This window comes from Cyclopterus lumpus, chromosome 1 (genome assembly GCF_009769545.1).
Source record: "Cyclopterus lumpus isolate fCycLum1 chromosome 1, fCycLum1.pri, whole genome shotgun sequence".
NCBI lineage: Eukaryota > Metazoa > Chordata > Actinopteri > Perciformes > Cyclopteridae > Cyclopterus > Cyclopterus lumpus.
The window spans coordinates 20231084-20247391 of record NC_046966.1 but is presented as its reverse complement, the minus strand read 5'-3'; the positions used below and the strand labels follow the sequence as shown (position 1 = coordinate 20247391).

Below are 16308 nucleotides of genomic sequence, written 5' to 3'. Positions count from 1 at the left end.
CGTTGGCCACTGCTTAAGAAGATAAACACTGCTTCGTTGCTCTGAAAATGTTTATTGTTACTTTATATATATACGACTTTTAATAATGTAATTTATCACATATGTTGCATTACATTGTTGGGCTGCAACTGCATGTTATTTTCCCTCAACGATTCCCTCACAATCTTCTCAAATAGTTGAATAATCATGTAATTTACAACAAATAAAATACAGCGGCCTGTTAAACGGTCAAACAATACCAGCTACAGCGGCATGGTTCTATTCATAAATTCAGTTGGGGAAATAATTGCACACAGACGGCAGACATATTTCTTAGGAATAATTTATTGCCAGTAGGAAAGCGTGAGCTTGTGGCAGTATTCAATAAAAACCTTAACGAGACCATAGCATTGCTCACACACACACACAGACACCTGAAAAAGTCACGTGTCCGTGGATAACTTTGCACTATAAATATATTGGGTCCCATTTTCTTGGTGGAAAAATAAAGAGGTTCCAAAGTCAAAATTTACAAACAAACAAATTAAAAATAAACAACAAGAATATGCAGTCGTTCATTGAAGACCCTTTTTTTTTTTTTTAAATGAGCAGGAGACGATAAACTTTACGAGTACACTGTGTTTGGAAAGCCACGCTCTTTTCTTCTCTCTTTTTTTTAACGGTTCCACTTTTTTTTTTTTGTGAATGTAAGCACGGTAAGGCTGATAATGTCACACCATCTAACTCTTTTTTTTTTTGTTGAAAATAAAAGCATAGAATATCTACAAAACCTAGTAAACTTTGAAATCAAAACTGTACATTTAAATTTACATTGAAAATGAGGACTTGTATAAAAACATTTTGCTTGGTTGTATTTTATAGAAACAGAGATATTGTTGTGAAATGTTCATTTTTTTTTCTTCTTCTTCTTCTTCTTTTCTTCTCATGATGCTCTTCATGTTGTACATTGAAATGTTGACCCTTCAGACCATCCGCTTCCTGTGTGTGATGTCACTGAAAGCAATGGCACTGCCGACTCAGAAGGGGAGGAGTTAAGATGCTACAGAGTCTCTCCGATAGCTTCATGGGATCTTCTCAGCCGATTGGCCTTCACAACCCGTCTCAACAACCCCCTGTGTTTGGATTCAATTTATCGTGTGTGTGTGTGTTTAGTGAGGGGGGGGGGGGGGTACATAACGTGTGGCTGTGGGGTTCAGGCACTTTTGTTTGGATCCAGTGTCAGACTTCAGTGTGCTGTTGGGAGTCGAGCGCCGGGATGACCAGCTGCTCGAAGTGGCCCTCGTCGCCGCTCTCGTAGTCGCTTATCATCACCTCGGACTCCTCGCAGCACGCGGACATGTCCGAGCAGGAGGCTGTGGATGTGTACAGAGACAAGGACATGTTGTCCAGAGCTGAGGAGTCAAAGTCCCGACTACAACCTAAAGGATAGCCCCCTCTGAAGCCACCGGTGCCCAAGGTGGAAGCCGGGCTGGTGGCGCCTGAGGTGGAAGTGGCCCCGCGGCCCTCGGTGTCGGCCCCGTCGCTCGGGTAGGAGTGCTGTGGCAGGTACTGGTTGAGGTTGTAGAGCTGCGGCAGCGCCGGCCGCTGGCGGACCCCGGCCGGGCTGCCCGGACCGGTCGCAGACTGGTCAAAATCTCGGCCTGCGGGCCGCAGCGTGTCGCCGTACTCCGGCAGCGGTGGGGGCGGCAGGTCGTCGTTTGCGTGGAAGTCCTCCGGCGGCGGAGGGAAGTCGCTCTCGATGTCGAAGCCGCCGGGATAGTAGTCGGTGTCGATGGCACTCGGGTCACTGTACAGAGGGGCGGGCGACTCCACAACCTCATACTGGGGAAACTCCTGGATTCCAGGAAGTTGAACACTTGGCATCCAATCAGATGTGTCCCAGTGATATCCTGTTTGATAAGGAGGAAAGGCCCCAAACACACTCATTAGTGTTCTGCACCAAAGCTCATACAGCAGTTAACAGCATTCACCATATGACAACATGTTAATGTTAACAACCCACACCATGCAACAATAACACAATACATCACACCAACACAAGGAGCTGTTCATTAATAAACACAACACATCACATTGTGAGAGCAACTTAAAACACACTGCAGACACATTCACATATTTAAAGACACAGTGATATAAAACAAATGTCTACCTGTATAATGTGTACTGTTGTGTCTTATATGCCACACCATGTGAAAAAAATGGCAAAATCTCTCATTTTCTATCTTGTAAAATGTTTAAATATTTTGTTATGAATCATCTTTTCATTGAAGTACAGCTTTAAAAAAATCTATATTAAATGCGTATCGCTCTGCAGCTCCATTCGGCTACGCCCAACTCTGCGTTATCTAATCAAATACATAGGGTATGATTAAAATCTTTCTAATTAGAATACCTCATATGCAAATATATACATTATTGAAGATGACACATTATATTTACAAGAAAAACATATTTACAAAAAAATTAATTGTTTGTGTGATGTGACTTTCTAGATGACTAAACCAATTAAACATACAGTGAAGTTTCAGGGATTTAAGTGTTGAAACGAGTGTCTGCAGATGCTGCGACAAACGGCGCGAACAGACACACAAACGACTTACATCCAGTCCGTTAAAGTCCCCGTTAGTTACTGAGCAAAACCTCCCATCGTATAACGCCCGAGTTAACGTCTGCTTTAATGTTGTCACAGCATCAAAACCATGCATGGGAATGTTTTTAGGGGAACAATAATCCGACGGAGAGGCCACTGATGCAGGAAGTGCTCAGTGTCACCCTCTCCTCATTAAGCAGCGGGGTTAGTGGCGGTTAAGAGGGGGGGGGGGGGGGGGGAGGGGGCAACACCAATGGACATCAGGCAAACAAAGATGTAAAAAGTCACCTCTTGGGTTGTTGAGATCATGAGCCAAAAAAGACTCTTTACATAGGCGAGAAAGGAGGAGAAGGAGAGAAAAGAACAAGTCACATTAAAACCTGAGAAGGAGGAACAAATCGGCTGAGAACACGGATGAAATGAGGGCAATGAAACACTGAAGGACACCATGATGACAAAAAGGGAGTGACGGGCTTATTAAAAGGAAACAGCTCTGCCATTCTCTTAAACAAACTGTCATCAAATAGTTGCCGAAGATCAACACTGTGAAGGCAACGCAACGCGTCTCTGCTTGTTTAATTTAGTATTTGCATCGCTTTTCAATTAGCAGCCGAATCTTAAAAACGGAGAGCGCGTCGGGGGCGCATGAGGTTTGTCGTGTGTAAGATAATGGCAGCGCTTATAACCTTTCTCTACACATCCCAACACCAAGGATAAAAAGGTGCTGGCAGAGGGAGGCAATGAAATGGTACCGACTCCTCACTGTCACTGTGGAGGCGGGGGGAGGGAAGGGAGGGGCTTCAGCATTAAAACACAACACATATGGAGGAGTGCATGGTGGTGGGACACTTCCCAGAACTGTTGCTGGACAGTGGACAAACTTTTATTTTTTTTAAAACACTTAATGTCGCGGGAGGGGGTTTCATGACTGGGCACAAGGCGGTGGCGGAAGGCAAAACAGTGGGAGGGGGTGGGGTCTGGTCTTTTTGCGCAAGATAACACACAACAACAACAACATACTGAGATGCTACGGGGTGCCATTGACAGTACAGATGGAAGAATCATTGAAATTCCCCGGGGATAAAAACACATTTCCAACCCTAACAGGGAGCAGAGCCAAAAAGGAGGAAATGGCCGTAGCTTGTTAAGGAAATAAATCAATTTTCTAATTCAATCGAAGATAGAGATGAAGGTTTTGATGACTTATGAGCAGCACAATCCCCACCATGATATCCCGGTGATGACTTGAGGGGTAATAAAGGAAATAAAAAAGGAGAACATTACATGTGTATACCCTTGTGATGTGTTCCTTGATGTTCGCTTTAAACATCCGTTTGTGGCTACATGGCGAAACAAAAAAGAAGAGACAAACAAAAAGAGAAGAAAAGGCATGCTTGTGAATGAAAAAAGGAAAAAAAAGAAAAGCAAATGCAGACGTCTGTCAAAGTCAATGGCCTTGTGATGGATTTTCAAAACAGAACATAAGTGCTCGCTGAGTAAGTCATCAAATTCCTTTTGAACACCGGTAAACAGGGTCAGAATGTTTTTATTTATATATATTTATATATAATCCCGGGAGAATTACACAGTAAAAGTAGTTTGTGATTGCTTCCGTCTGTACCGGTAGTGATTGAGGACTTACAGGCTGGACCTCCCTAAATTAAAACCTTGTTCTGGATCTGTGGACTGATTTGATCCATATGGGAGCTGAAGCCCCGCAGCAAAGAGAAAGAGAAGAGAACATGTGACCCCAGAGCCATTTGGGCCATCCAGTCTGAGCATGCAAAGAAACAGAGTTAGCGTCGACATCGACGAGACAAAATGCAACTGTGGCGGAAAAACCCTGCAGGCTCAGACAAAAGAAACACTCATCACTAAAGTGCAGAAATGGTATCTCATACAGGTTACACGTTATAAAATGTGGAATTCAAACTTGTTCTGTCTCGTTAAGTTTTTTTCTCAGTGGACCAAGAGGGATGCATTCAATGGGGGCCGCGTACCGTTGTCGTCGCAGGACTCTGACTGGAAGGAGCTGAGGGACTGGACCTCAGACATGCTGCCCCTGGTGTTGTAGGGGTGGCAGGCGCTGTCCTCCGCGGGCTTCTTGCTCAGACACGGATCCAAGTCCACCACTTTAGCTGGAAGAGAACGCAACATTTGTTAAAAGAGGAAAAAACCGACACATGGATGAGAAAATATGGAAATCTGGGAATACATCATCACCTTTTTGTTATACGGTACGTTGCTGCTTTTGATTTTATAGTATTCCTCTACATTAGGGCTGCAACAACGAATCGATAAAATCGCTTATTAAAATAGTTGGCAACGAATTGCATTATCGATTCGTTGTGTCGCGCGATTATTACGCCACTCAATAAGACGCGGAGATGTTTGAGTATAAAAAAAATATTTAAAAAAGCCGGTAGAGCAAAGACCATCGGAGAGACCCGTAACGTTGTGCGAGAACTAACGGTTATTTCCCCGGTGGTGAACGACTGTTTTTACGGAGACAAGCCACGCCCCCCCCCCCCCCCCCCCCCCCCCCCCCCCCCCCCCCCCCCCCCCCCCCCCCCCCCCCCCCCCCCCCCCCCCCCCCTTCCCGCCTGCATGCTGCTGCTGCTCCGGCAGCGGAAGTTATCGAGACGGAGTCGGTGAAATTCACCGAGCTGTGTGAGCCTACGGGTGATGTTATGAACACAAACACCAGGGCGTTAGATGTTCCTGACGTTTATGGGATGTCCACAACAAGTATAAAGCAGAACTAGTCGTTATTTATTCCGTGGTGAACGGCGGAAATAACTATTTTTACCGAGACAAGCCACGGAGATAAGCCCCGCCCCCTTTCCCTGCAGTTTATAGACAAGCGCGTCTTATTTATGTACAATTTCTTTTTTCTTTTAAAAATTAGCAGGTGCGGCCTATAGATAGGTGCGCTCTATAGTCCTGAATGTACGGTACCTGTTACCTGTGCATTTTCTGGCACAGTTCTGTTGAATAAAGGGTTGGAAATTAATGCTTTTTTGTTTTTTGTTTTTCTATCCGATTCATCGATTAATCGAACAAATAATCGACAGATTAATCGATTATTAAAATAATCGTTAGTTGCAGCCCTACTCTACATATATATATATATTAATGAAAACCAGTACCAAACATGTACTTTCTTAAGTGTCAATATATAAAGCAATATGTCAAATATATGCTATTATCATATAAAACAAGGGAAGGGCACTTGGAGAGCGCTACGGACGTTTTCCGTAAGTGAAACATAGTGATTTATTAATTCTTGTAAAAATTGGGCCAATATTTTTTCCCGGAATTCTGCAGACAAAAAGCAAACAGAACCGAAGACATAGCGTCCTTGAAGGAGGTCGTGATGGAAGTTATGTTCCATGAACTGGGCTCCACTGATATGCTTGAGGCAAAACTCTTATCATATATATAAAACCACAATTTTATATCTTTTTTTTGCATTGGAATTCACTTGGACTCCAGTATTTGGTCACAGAACTGCATAATTGTGGAGAAAATGAGGACCAACTTCAAGACAAAGACAAAGTTAAACTAGTAATTAACTGAAATAATAAGTGCACCGATCACGCATTGCTTCCATTTTTTTAATTATTCTTACCAATAAATAACGTCATCCTTTCCAGGAAACTTCCACATTATTAGGTAATTATGGACCCATAAAATTGCATTCGCCAGAATCGGTGCAATAAAGTGTAATCATGACCATTGTTGAACGCCGTAAATGCAATGAATCTCATAATAATGCGAATAAGGAACTCAAAGCGACGCTTACTGTCATAATCGTAGTCCCAGTTTGGCTTCTGGATGGAGTCGCTGTCTGAGACGGAGTTGGAGGGAGGGGGCGGGGGGAGGTTGGGCGCCACACTGCACACGGCGACGGTCTTCCGGTGTCCGTGCACGGAGTCCGGGTTGAAGGTGCTGAACTCCGGGTGCTCGGGGATGGCCGAGCCCTCGAACGAGTTCCGGTCCAGGTTGTTCCTCGAGTCGCTGGGAATGCTGGGAGTGTAGGAGATGGGCCGCACTGGGACCTGAGGCGGGATGTCGGAGTAGATGTTCTTGTTGAGCTTGGCGTCGAAGTAAGGCCTCTGCAGGAAGGAGTGAGGCACGCCCGAACCGCCCAGGTGTTTGTCGTCGCCGTCGGCCTTCGACTTCCTGCGGCAGGCCCTCTTGCGGATGATGATGAAGAGGAGGACCAGGATGAAGATGCTGGACACAAAGACGACGATGCCGATCACCTCCTCCAGGCCGATGTTCCAGGAGGTGGAGACGAACTCGTTGCGCACCTCGGCGCGGAGTTCGCACATCTGCCCGTTGAAACCCAGCGAGCAGTTGCACTTGTAGGAGCCGTACGTGTTCTGGCACTGGCCTCCGTTGGCACACGGGTTCTTGATGCACTCGTCGACGTCGCTCAGGCACCTGGTCGACGCGTCGGAATTTAGAGACGTGTTATGAACTGCCGGTGCGAAAAAATGTCAGACTCTCGTTAGGAGGCAAAAATGTACGTACCTGTCTCCCTGGAAGCCGGATTCACACTCGCACACCGGACCATCCAGACTGTCGATACACTTCCCGCTGTTCTGACAGGGGTTGTCTCGGCAGTACGGCCCCAGCTGGCACCTGAATTCAAAACAAGTTCACGTAAGAAACCTTCAAAAAAACAAACATACGAAGACTCCTTCGCTTTTTTTGTGGTTGCAAATATACATTTTATGTTGTTGCAGGATGACCTACAGTGTAGAGTAATGTATATGTGTTCACACTCGCTACTCAACTATACATGTACATTTCAATATTAGTGGTACGATGAGGGTTATACAATGTGTTGTCTTTGTCTAGCTTTTGTCACCTAATCATCATCATCATCATCACCACATGCAACCTCTTTCTTAACCACAAGGCGTCAAGGAAGCGGGCTGGTGGACAATCGAGAGCAAACAGAGAGAGCTCGCCGTACCGTTGTCCTGAGTACTGCCCTCTGCACTGGCAGTAGAAGCTGTCTGTGCGAGGCACACAGGTGCCCCCGTACAGGCAGGGGTTGGAGGCACAAGGGCTGATGCCGATCTCACAGTGGGAGCCCATGAAAGAGGCAGGACACTTACAGAAGTAGCCTGCGGAATTAATGAAAAGGAAGGGAAAAAAAGACGGATGAATCCAAGCCCGTTTGGAAAGAATCAGTGGGGACGAGTTGTCTCATAAAACAGGTAAAGGTCAGCTATGCATAAAGGCCGAGGAGGAGGGGGGGGAGGGGGGGAGGGGGAGTACACAATTAACTGGCACTTTACTTTAATGGTTCACTTGTTAAATTCTGGAGAATTTACATAAGTACAATTGTACGCTTGGCGCACAGTCTGGAGTTCCTTCTTTAATTTGAGCTGATGTTACTGAAATTCGACACGTTTTGCAGATGTTTCACAAAAAAAGCCTTCTGGGGATGCTGAGGGATTGTACCCCTTGAACCACTGGCAGTTTTTTTTTTAATGTGAAACAGATGCAGAGGTGTCGAGTTTGCATTATGAGCAAACCGGCACTAGCTGCAAATTAACACAGCGACAGGAACACATCAGACAACAGGGAGGAGAGGTCTCGCGAAACTATGCTAAAAGAATAATAGCCTCTCTTGAATAAAAGAGCAGGTTCACCCCTTCAGGCGGTACACCTGTGGAGCACTTTTTAGTTGAGGCAGCAACACATCATCAGGTTAGGAATAAGGGCACAATTTAAACTTCTCGTAAGCTCCCCTAAGAACATGTACAGGCACTCGGGTCGTACATCAACCACTGGGCTCATTACACACCTCCATTGGGCAGCGAGGTGCAGCTCCCTCCGTTGGTGCAGGGGTTGCTGGAACAACTCTCAACGGGTGCGAGGGCGCAGCCCGGCGTCACGTCCACGATGTCCTCCAGCACGGCGTGGGCCCGGCGAGCTTTGGTGTTGAGAGGCAGCTCCTGGCCGTTCAGGCTGAGGCCCTCCAGGCAGCCGCGCAGCCCGTTGGTGACGGGCAGGCTGCGGCCGTGGCGCGCCGCGGCGAGCTGGCGCACGTGGGCCCCGAAGTAAATGCTGTTGTCGAGATTGAGGGTTCGCAGGGTGCCCGGTGCCGTGCCCGAGGCGGCGTGCACCCGGTCCAGCACGAGCTTGGCGTAGTTGCCGTCCACCTCCAGCGTGAGCGTGTGCCACTCCCCGTCGTTAACCTGCGCGCTGTGCACCGACACCAGGCCGGGGCCGCTGCCGCAGTCGAACTTGTACTGCAGCCGGCCGTTCACAATCTATCGGAGCCATAAAATATAGTCAGAGTCAGACCAGGACAAACGCCACTCATTTTATCTTTGCTTCCCCCTGTTTTTTTTTTCGATAACGAGCGCCGCGACATTTTAAAAAAACGTGGGCGGAGAAATCGTTATCAAATCACCGAGACGTTACACGTCGATGAGTGACACCGCCATTGGTCACTCCCTATCAGAAAGTGCAAAGTGCGTCAATGCACCACCCTCCCATGATTCCATCTTATCTTAATGGGAGCAAACAAACGTCTCCTATCTGTTCTCGCTTCACAGGCAAACGTCTTCATACAACAGTCTAACTTCTGTTCATGCCTCTAAATACCACCAGCAACAGTTTGGGGATGCTAAAAGCCTTTCAACAATAACACCAGGTCTCGTCTGGCATGCAGACTGCTATACCAGACAGACGCTGAAAGGAATGTGTGGAGAACTGCTTTCTGGTACTGAAATAGCTCTTGTGTGCGATATTTCTTTCCAACCCACCAGAACATTCCCATCGTCCCTCGTGTGAAGGGGGGTTTTAAAATGCCTTTTTGAACCCTTCAGCGTAGTTGATTGGCACACATGGCTGGATGGTCTCGTGGGAGTGCGGGTCAATTTAGTGTTTATTAAGCCCCTCTGATATGGAAATGCCGGGCTTTAATACAGAGACAGGCTCAGAAATGCCGACGGACAGTCAGTCTAGACTTAATTATGATAAGCGAGGTTATCGTTTCAGTTTGAGAGATGCCGAAGGAATAAAGGGCTGAGTAATGAGGCTGGACAAATACGTTTGCACACACACACACACACCTCGAGGATGCTGTAGTCGGTTCCCTTGGCATACATGACGGTGGCGTGGCTGGAGAAGGTCCTCAGCCGCAGAGACAGTTTCATCAGCTCCTTGTTCTCATTCTCCATCAGACGGTATTTCACATAGCTGCTGCCGCCGAACGTCAGCGAGTGGCCGTCTGACAGGAAGTAACAGGCAGTGCGTCAAGGAGAGAGGCGGGGGCAAACACACAGCATCACGTTTACAAGTAGATGAAGCTGGAGACGGGTGAAGGGACGAAGACTTCTGGACACACAGATCGATCAAGAGGCGGGGGGTCTTACCGGAGCATTTGCCCTTTTTGCCCTCCGGACACACACAGCTGTACACGGTATCTCTGGGATCTGCCTCACACGCCAGACCTTCAGGACAGGGGTGGTTCTCACACAAGTTGTTCAGCATGGGACACCTGCCACCTAAATGCCAAAATATTTCTTCTCAGTTTCTGACAGACAGTACATGTGAACCTGTGTATACAGTATATATATATATATATATATATATATATATATATATATATATATATATATATATATATATATATATATATATATATATATGTGTGTGTGTGTGTAATCGGCCTACCTTCGCACTGGCAGGTGGCATTCCTCAGGTGTCGCGGGGACACAAAGCTGAGGCGAGCCGTGCTGTACGTGGACACGGCGGTCTTGTCCAGCGAGACGACCTCATCGCAGAAGCTTAAGGGGCAGTCCAGACCGGCACACAGCTTCTGCACCACCCGCACGATGCGAACCCCCGTCATCTCCTCGATCACGGCTGCAGAGGAGTTCAACTTGTGGAAGACGACCTGAGGACAATTGAAACGTGGACGTCAGCTTTTCTCGTTCTTTTTATTCGGGGTTTTGGACAAAACGGGCGATTTGAAGACCGTCAAGCTAGAAACATGAAGTGTTACCTCCTGAGATTGGTATGGACTCCCAGACCTCTCCAGAGCCAGCAGCACATCCAGATCTCCTTGCTCTGAAGGCTGCAGGCTCACGAGCTGGACTTCGCTCCTCCTGACGCCAGCGATGTTTCTCAGCGCCCGCTGGAAGTTGCGCCAGTAGTCCCCGATAAACACCTCGGGGGCGATATTGGCAAAGCGCACCGCGATGGAATTGTCCAGAGCCTGGCGGGTCGCCTGCCTCACGTGCACGGTGACGTCGGCCGCCGTGGTGAAGCGCTCGTCGGTCACCGTCACGTTGAGAGGGTAGTGGCCCACGTCGAGGGGCCGCAGGGCGATCACCTTTCCGTCGGAGGCGGAGACCGAGAACAGGGCGCCGCTCTCGTCCGAGGACGCGGCGGAAGGAGGGGCGAGGCTGTACGTGAGGGTGTCGTAAATGTCCTGGTCGGTGGCGTGGATCTTGCCCAGCACTCCTCCGGGGTATTCGTCGCCAGCGGTGGTCACGAAGATGTCAAGTGGGAGGATGGCGGGAGGGTAGACGCTCTCCTCGATTACGCGCACGCTGATGAAGGCGGCGGAAAAGAGCTGCGGTTTGCCGCTGTCCGACACCTGAGCGTGAGCGAAGGGGGAGGAAACATTGTGCACTGAGGTTAAGCTTTTTTTCCAACAGCAGAGGGCAATCAAGCTCTTTCGCTGACATCCCTACGTCGACGGCATCGACACACTGAAGGTTGCACTGGATATTAAAGTCAACAAAACATCTGAAGAACGGGCATTTTAATAAAAAAAAACATTCACACGTGCACGCGGATGGTCATCAGTTCTGCACGAAAACCATTACTCAAATCCGAGTGTGCATCTTGTGTAACAAGACATCACACTTACATTTCATATCCCATCTGCCCACTCGTTGTTTTTTCTTCCTCCCTGTTCTTTCCTCCGAGGTGACACATCAACACCCGGCAGCGTCACGTGATCATGCCAACTCAAATGTCTCTTGATTTATGATTCTCCTGTGAGATGCACTGTGATGCAGCAGCTTTATTGCAGGCCTATTTCAATTCTGTATTGTCACAGAACTGCGTTGTGAAAAGCTTTATTTAGAATATTAATATATGTTTAGGATGGAGAGATGAACATTGGCTAATTTGGGAGGAGATAGCGATGAGTGAGCATTAAAAGGGGAAAGTTACAGAAAAGGGAAGCGAGGGAAGACAAATAGATCAGGTGGCTGTGGCTCGACGGTTGAATCGATACGACCTCTCAACGGTGGTTTCTCCTCTGTGCTGTGACTCACCTGTGCTTGAAGCAGGTAGTGTTCTTTGCTTTTCCTGTTCAGCGCCCCCACGGCCACTAGAGCTCCCTGCTGATTGATGTGGAAAGCGTCGCCCTCGTTCCCATCCACGATGGCGAAGGTGAAAGGCGGGCCGTTGTGGGAAGCGTCCCGATCGGTTACGGCGAGCTGAAGAACACTTGTGCCTTTTGGTTGATTCTCCTGTGGGATACAAGAGGGGGGGGGTGTTTAATGGTGGCTCTTCAGCTCTATAATGTTTGAAAAATGTAACGTTTTTTTTCCCTTGGTGGTGTATCGTGTGTGTGTGTGTGTGTGTGTGTGTGTGTGTGTGTGACTTGCGTTTCTTTCCTGTGATTTGGGGCTTCACTTTTGATCATGAAACCATAGTAAGTCAAATAAAGCCAGAAAGTCAGAAACTAAGCAATGTTCCATTCTGAAGCGCTTGAGCTGTGTCCAATATGTGCCGTGCCTCTTGACAGTATTTTTAAAATTGCTTTTTGTTCCTTCTTTTTTCTCCTTCTTCTTCAGTTTCCCAAACAGACGTGAACATTGGAAACAAATCATCTTACATCCTACCTTTTGGAATCATACTTTTTTTTGTATCTACCAAAATGGAATACAGATTCTTCTCATTCTCACACGTCTTCCCTTTCCACCAGTCAATCATCCACTCTCGGCTCAGAATCCACTCTTCATCTCTCAGCCCTTCCTTTCCATCCCTTCTCTAAATTATTATACTTACCCCCCCCCCCCCCCCCCCCCCCCCCCTCCTCCCTCTCCTCTTCTGTCCTTACCTCTGTTGCTTCAACCTCCTACTTGCCTCTTGACATTCAAGTCGCACAGCCTCCCATTATTCCATCCTCTTAATCCCACTGCAATCCCCCTCTCCCCCTCTCTCTCTCCCTTCCCGTCTACCTCATTCTCATGCTCTCCATCTCTAATCAGCCGTCCACACTGACCCCTGCCCCCCTCGCTCACCTGGATGATGAGGCTGTAGTTGGCCTGGGAGAAAAGCGGCGGGTTGTCGTTGACGTCCGAGATGTCGATGTTGATCACGGCGCTGCTGGAAAGCGGAGGGGACCCGTTGTCTGAGGCCACCACCATCAGAGTGTACCCTGAAGTCTGAGAGAGAGGGAGAGGGAAAGAGTCAGCACGCAAAGGCATCGCTGCAGTTGTAAGAAGCAATGGAGCTGAGATCGGTAAACAAGCTTCCCCATTTGCGCCGACATAACTCTTATTGGATTCTGCATAGAGTGCAATTAGTCCCTTAGTGGATTAAACTCTATGTGTACAGTCAGCGTTGTATCCGCAGTTTCCCTTACTCGCTCTCTGTCCAGCTGGCGAGCAACTTTAAGCTCTCCTCTGAGCGGATCGATGGTGAAGGGGCTGCCTTGGTTACCGTCCACGATGGCGTAGCGCACGTGATCGAAGGAAGGCCCGTCGAGATCCTCGGCCACCACCTTTGGATCAATCAAACAATCAGAACAACGATCAATCAGCAATCCTTGAATGTGGATTTGCTCGTTATGTTAACGTCTGCGTTTAAAGGCCGTTCAAAAAACAAGTCTTTCTCTGATTGATGGGTTCACATGATTACCTGGCACATTGAGAATAAATCACAGGAGTCATTTATGCAGTTGTGTTTGTTGGTGCTCTTCACTGGTTTTGGGACTCGGTTAGAACAAAATGTGATTTCGAGCAAAATGGAAAACATTTTCTCGTCTCAGTTTCTCCGATATCTGAGATTTTCATAATCGCAAACTGAATACCTTTTGCCTTTTGTTTACAGACAAACTTTTACCCTTCTTTTCTTGCATTGCACAGCCAAAACGACTCGTCTTTTATCAATCGTCTGATTTACAGATGATGAAAATATTTTTTTTCCCCGCCTTACGATCACGACATCGTTCAGACGCACACAATCGTTTCTTTTAGACAGTGACAAAGTATGAGACAATGGCAGTTATTAAAATCTTATTTTGTGATAGATCATTTATATTCAGGTGCATTAGACACAGATAAATGGCCATAAGCCGAGGTTTCTTATGAGAGGAGAGAGGCGGGCGAACAGAAATAGACGCGAGGGAAAATGTAACATGCAAAAAGGTAGCGAATGCCTTATCTCGGACGGAGGCTTAATGAGTCGAAAGCCTTTCAATTAAACTGTTTGAGCATGTGTGTCAGATAATGCGTGAGAACGGGGGCGCAGCGAGCATGAAGAACATTGGTCCAGATTTAGCTGTGTCACCAGATGGTGACTTGCCACATGTGCAGATATGTGATAGTGGATGCAGTGAGTAATGGGCAGGGCGGTGAGAGAATACATTAACGAGTGAGTGAGAAGGAGAACAGTCTGGCAGATCTTGCTCGAGGAAAGTTGAAGTTGAGGAAAGAGAGAGAGAGAGATGGCTTTCACCCAGCATTAATTAAGGGTTACTGTCCCACAACAAGCACCACATATTGTAAATGTGTATTCTCACCGCCATCACGGCCTTCCCCAGCTCCGTGTCCTCGCTGACGACGCCCGTGTAGATGTCCTGGCTGAAGACGGGCCTGTTGTCGTTGACGTCGGTCAGGTTGATGTTCACGGTGGCCATGTCGCTGAGCGGCGGCGAGCCACCGTCTGTAGCCTCGACGGTGATGTAGTATTCGTGGGAGACCTCGAAGTCCAACGGCTCAATCACAAAGATGTCACCTGAGGACGGCAAGCGAGACGGCAGCGAGTCAAGAGAGGTGCGCAGAGCTGGCGTCGCGTCGTGGACTCACACTAACAACAGGTTATCGAAAGGCGAACAAAAAAAAACAATGCACCAAAGTCAATGTGATGAAAAACATTGTGCTTCTTTATTCTTATGTATTGTCTTTGAAGCATTCTTTGCAGACTAGTGAGTCATTCCTTCCCCAAGGCGATTGAGCACGATGCCACGATAATGTGAAGGCAGGAATGCAGACTGTGTAGACTCCACAACAACTGCATGGCCAAGGCAATGAAGCTCTTGCCGTGTGGACCCTTTGTTAGAGACACAATAATCAGCATTGTGTGTGTCCTTGAAGCCAAACAAACCTGATAAACGGATGTCCCTTCCTTGCAATAATCTTATAAAAAGGATTTATTTAAAAACATTTTTAGTTGTGCAGTTTACATCAATGTTTGCGTGTTAGCAGCCTTGTTGCTGGCACACAGTTATTGGCGAGGGAAAGACGGGAATGTATGTGAATTTGTGTTGAAAAATATTGAAAAGCTTAAAACTACACATAATATTAGAGTTATTCGGACGATGCAGTGTCGCGAAAACCCCCGTCGGCGTTGAGGTTCTCTTCCCGTCCCGTTTATTATTTCTTGCAATTAAGTCGCAGCAAAATCTGTTGACTTTGGGGTTCGTAGCGCTGTAAACCAGACGCTGTGTGCCGACGTGGTGTGAACACAGCATTATGGATCTTTGCACGCTAAAGACACCATCTGTGCGGTAGTGTGAATCCTGGACGGGAATGTGTTCGCTCGTGTGCACACACACACACACACACACACACACACAAAACAGACTTGTAAATACATTACTCCACAGCCACAGCAGTACTAGAGGTCAAAAGGTGCAACGGGTACTTTTTTTTTTTTTTTTTGTAAAAATGTCATTTGATTTAGTAATTGTATCAAATGTAGAATCCCATTTAATTTGCATTGGAAGTATTTGTGACACCACTAACAAAGAGAAAGCACAGAAAGAGACGCGCTAAATGAAACGCTGTCTCCCGAATGCTTCCACGTACCCGTGCGCGAGTCCACGCTGAACATGCCGTGCTCATTCCCGCTGATGATGCCGTAGGAGATCTCTCCGTTGGCCTCCGTGTCCCGGCTGGCCGCCTGCACTCGGAGCAGCTGCGTGCCCGGCGCCACGTCCTCGGACACGGCGGCCGTGTATTCGCGGTGCTCGAACACCGGCGGGTTGTCGTTGATGTCCAGGACGGAGATCACCACCAGGCACAGCGAGGAGAGCCGCGGGGAGCCCCGGTCGCTGGCGCGGGCCTTCAGCTCGTACGTCGACTGCACCTCGCGGTCGAGGGCGCGCTCCAGGCTGATCACGCCGCTGTGCTCCTCGATGGAGAAGATGCCGTCGGCAGAATTGACCAATGAGTAGAGGATGTCGCTGTTGAGACCTGGGAAGTCAGAAAAAAAGGTACAAAATAAATTAGGTGAATCTTATTTTGGTAGTCTTTACATCAGCGTTCCTGCCTGTTACCTCTCGGTTCATGACCTTCACCAATAAGATAACTAGCCACATCAACAGAAATACTCATTTAAGTACAGGGCGTAACAAGCATATTGATGTATTGATCCTTGAATGATTAAAAGCGTCGCCCTCTACTCTCACTCAGACACATCCATCTTCCATACAGCCT

General features: G+C 47.6%; 1 protein-coding gene across 1 annotated transcript in view; it reads right to left on the bottom strand.

Moving 5' to 3' along the window:
- Window positions 1-306: 306 nt before the first annotated feature.
- Window positions 307-16308, bottom strand: part of fat1a (FAT atypical cadherin 1a) — a 70072-nt gene continuing 54070 nt past the window's right edge. The window contains exons 14-29 of the mRNA XM_034537658.1: window positions 15679-16065; window positions 14391-14605; window positions 13233-13370; window positions 12889-13032; window positions 11914-12111; window positions 10629-11225; window positions 10298-10520; window positions 9997-10128; window positions 9694-9851; window positions 8418-8886; window positions 7578-7731; window positions 7130-7240; window positions 6396-7039; window positions 4591-4728; window positions 2879-2914; window positions 307-1889 (exon numbers count right to left, since the gene is read on the bottom strand). Coding sequence (XP_034393549.1) covers window positions 1219-1889; window positions 2879-2914; window positions 4591-4728; window positions 6396-7039; window positions 7130-7240; window positions 7578-7731; window positions 8418-8886; window positions 9694-9851; window positions 9997-10128; window positions 10298-10520; window positions 10629-11225; window positions 11914-12111; window positions 12889-13032; window positions 13233-13370; window positions 14391-14605; window positions 15679-16065 — 4415 coding nt within the window. The 3' untranslated portion in view covers window positions 307-1218. The remainder of the gene's footprint in view (window positions 1890-2878; window positions 2915-4590; window positions 4729-6395; window positions 7040-7129; window positions 7241-7577; window positions 7732-8417; window positions 8887-9693; window positions 9852-9996; window positions 10129-10297; window positions 10521-10628; window positions 11226-11913; window positions 12112-12888; window positions 13033-13232; window positions 13371-14390; window positions 14606-15678; window positions 16066-16308) is intronic.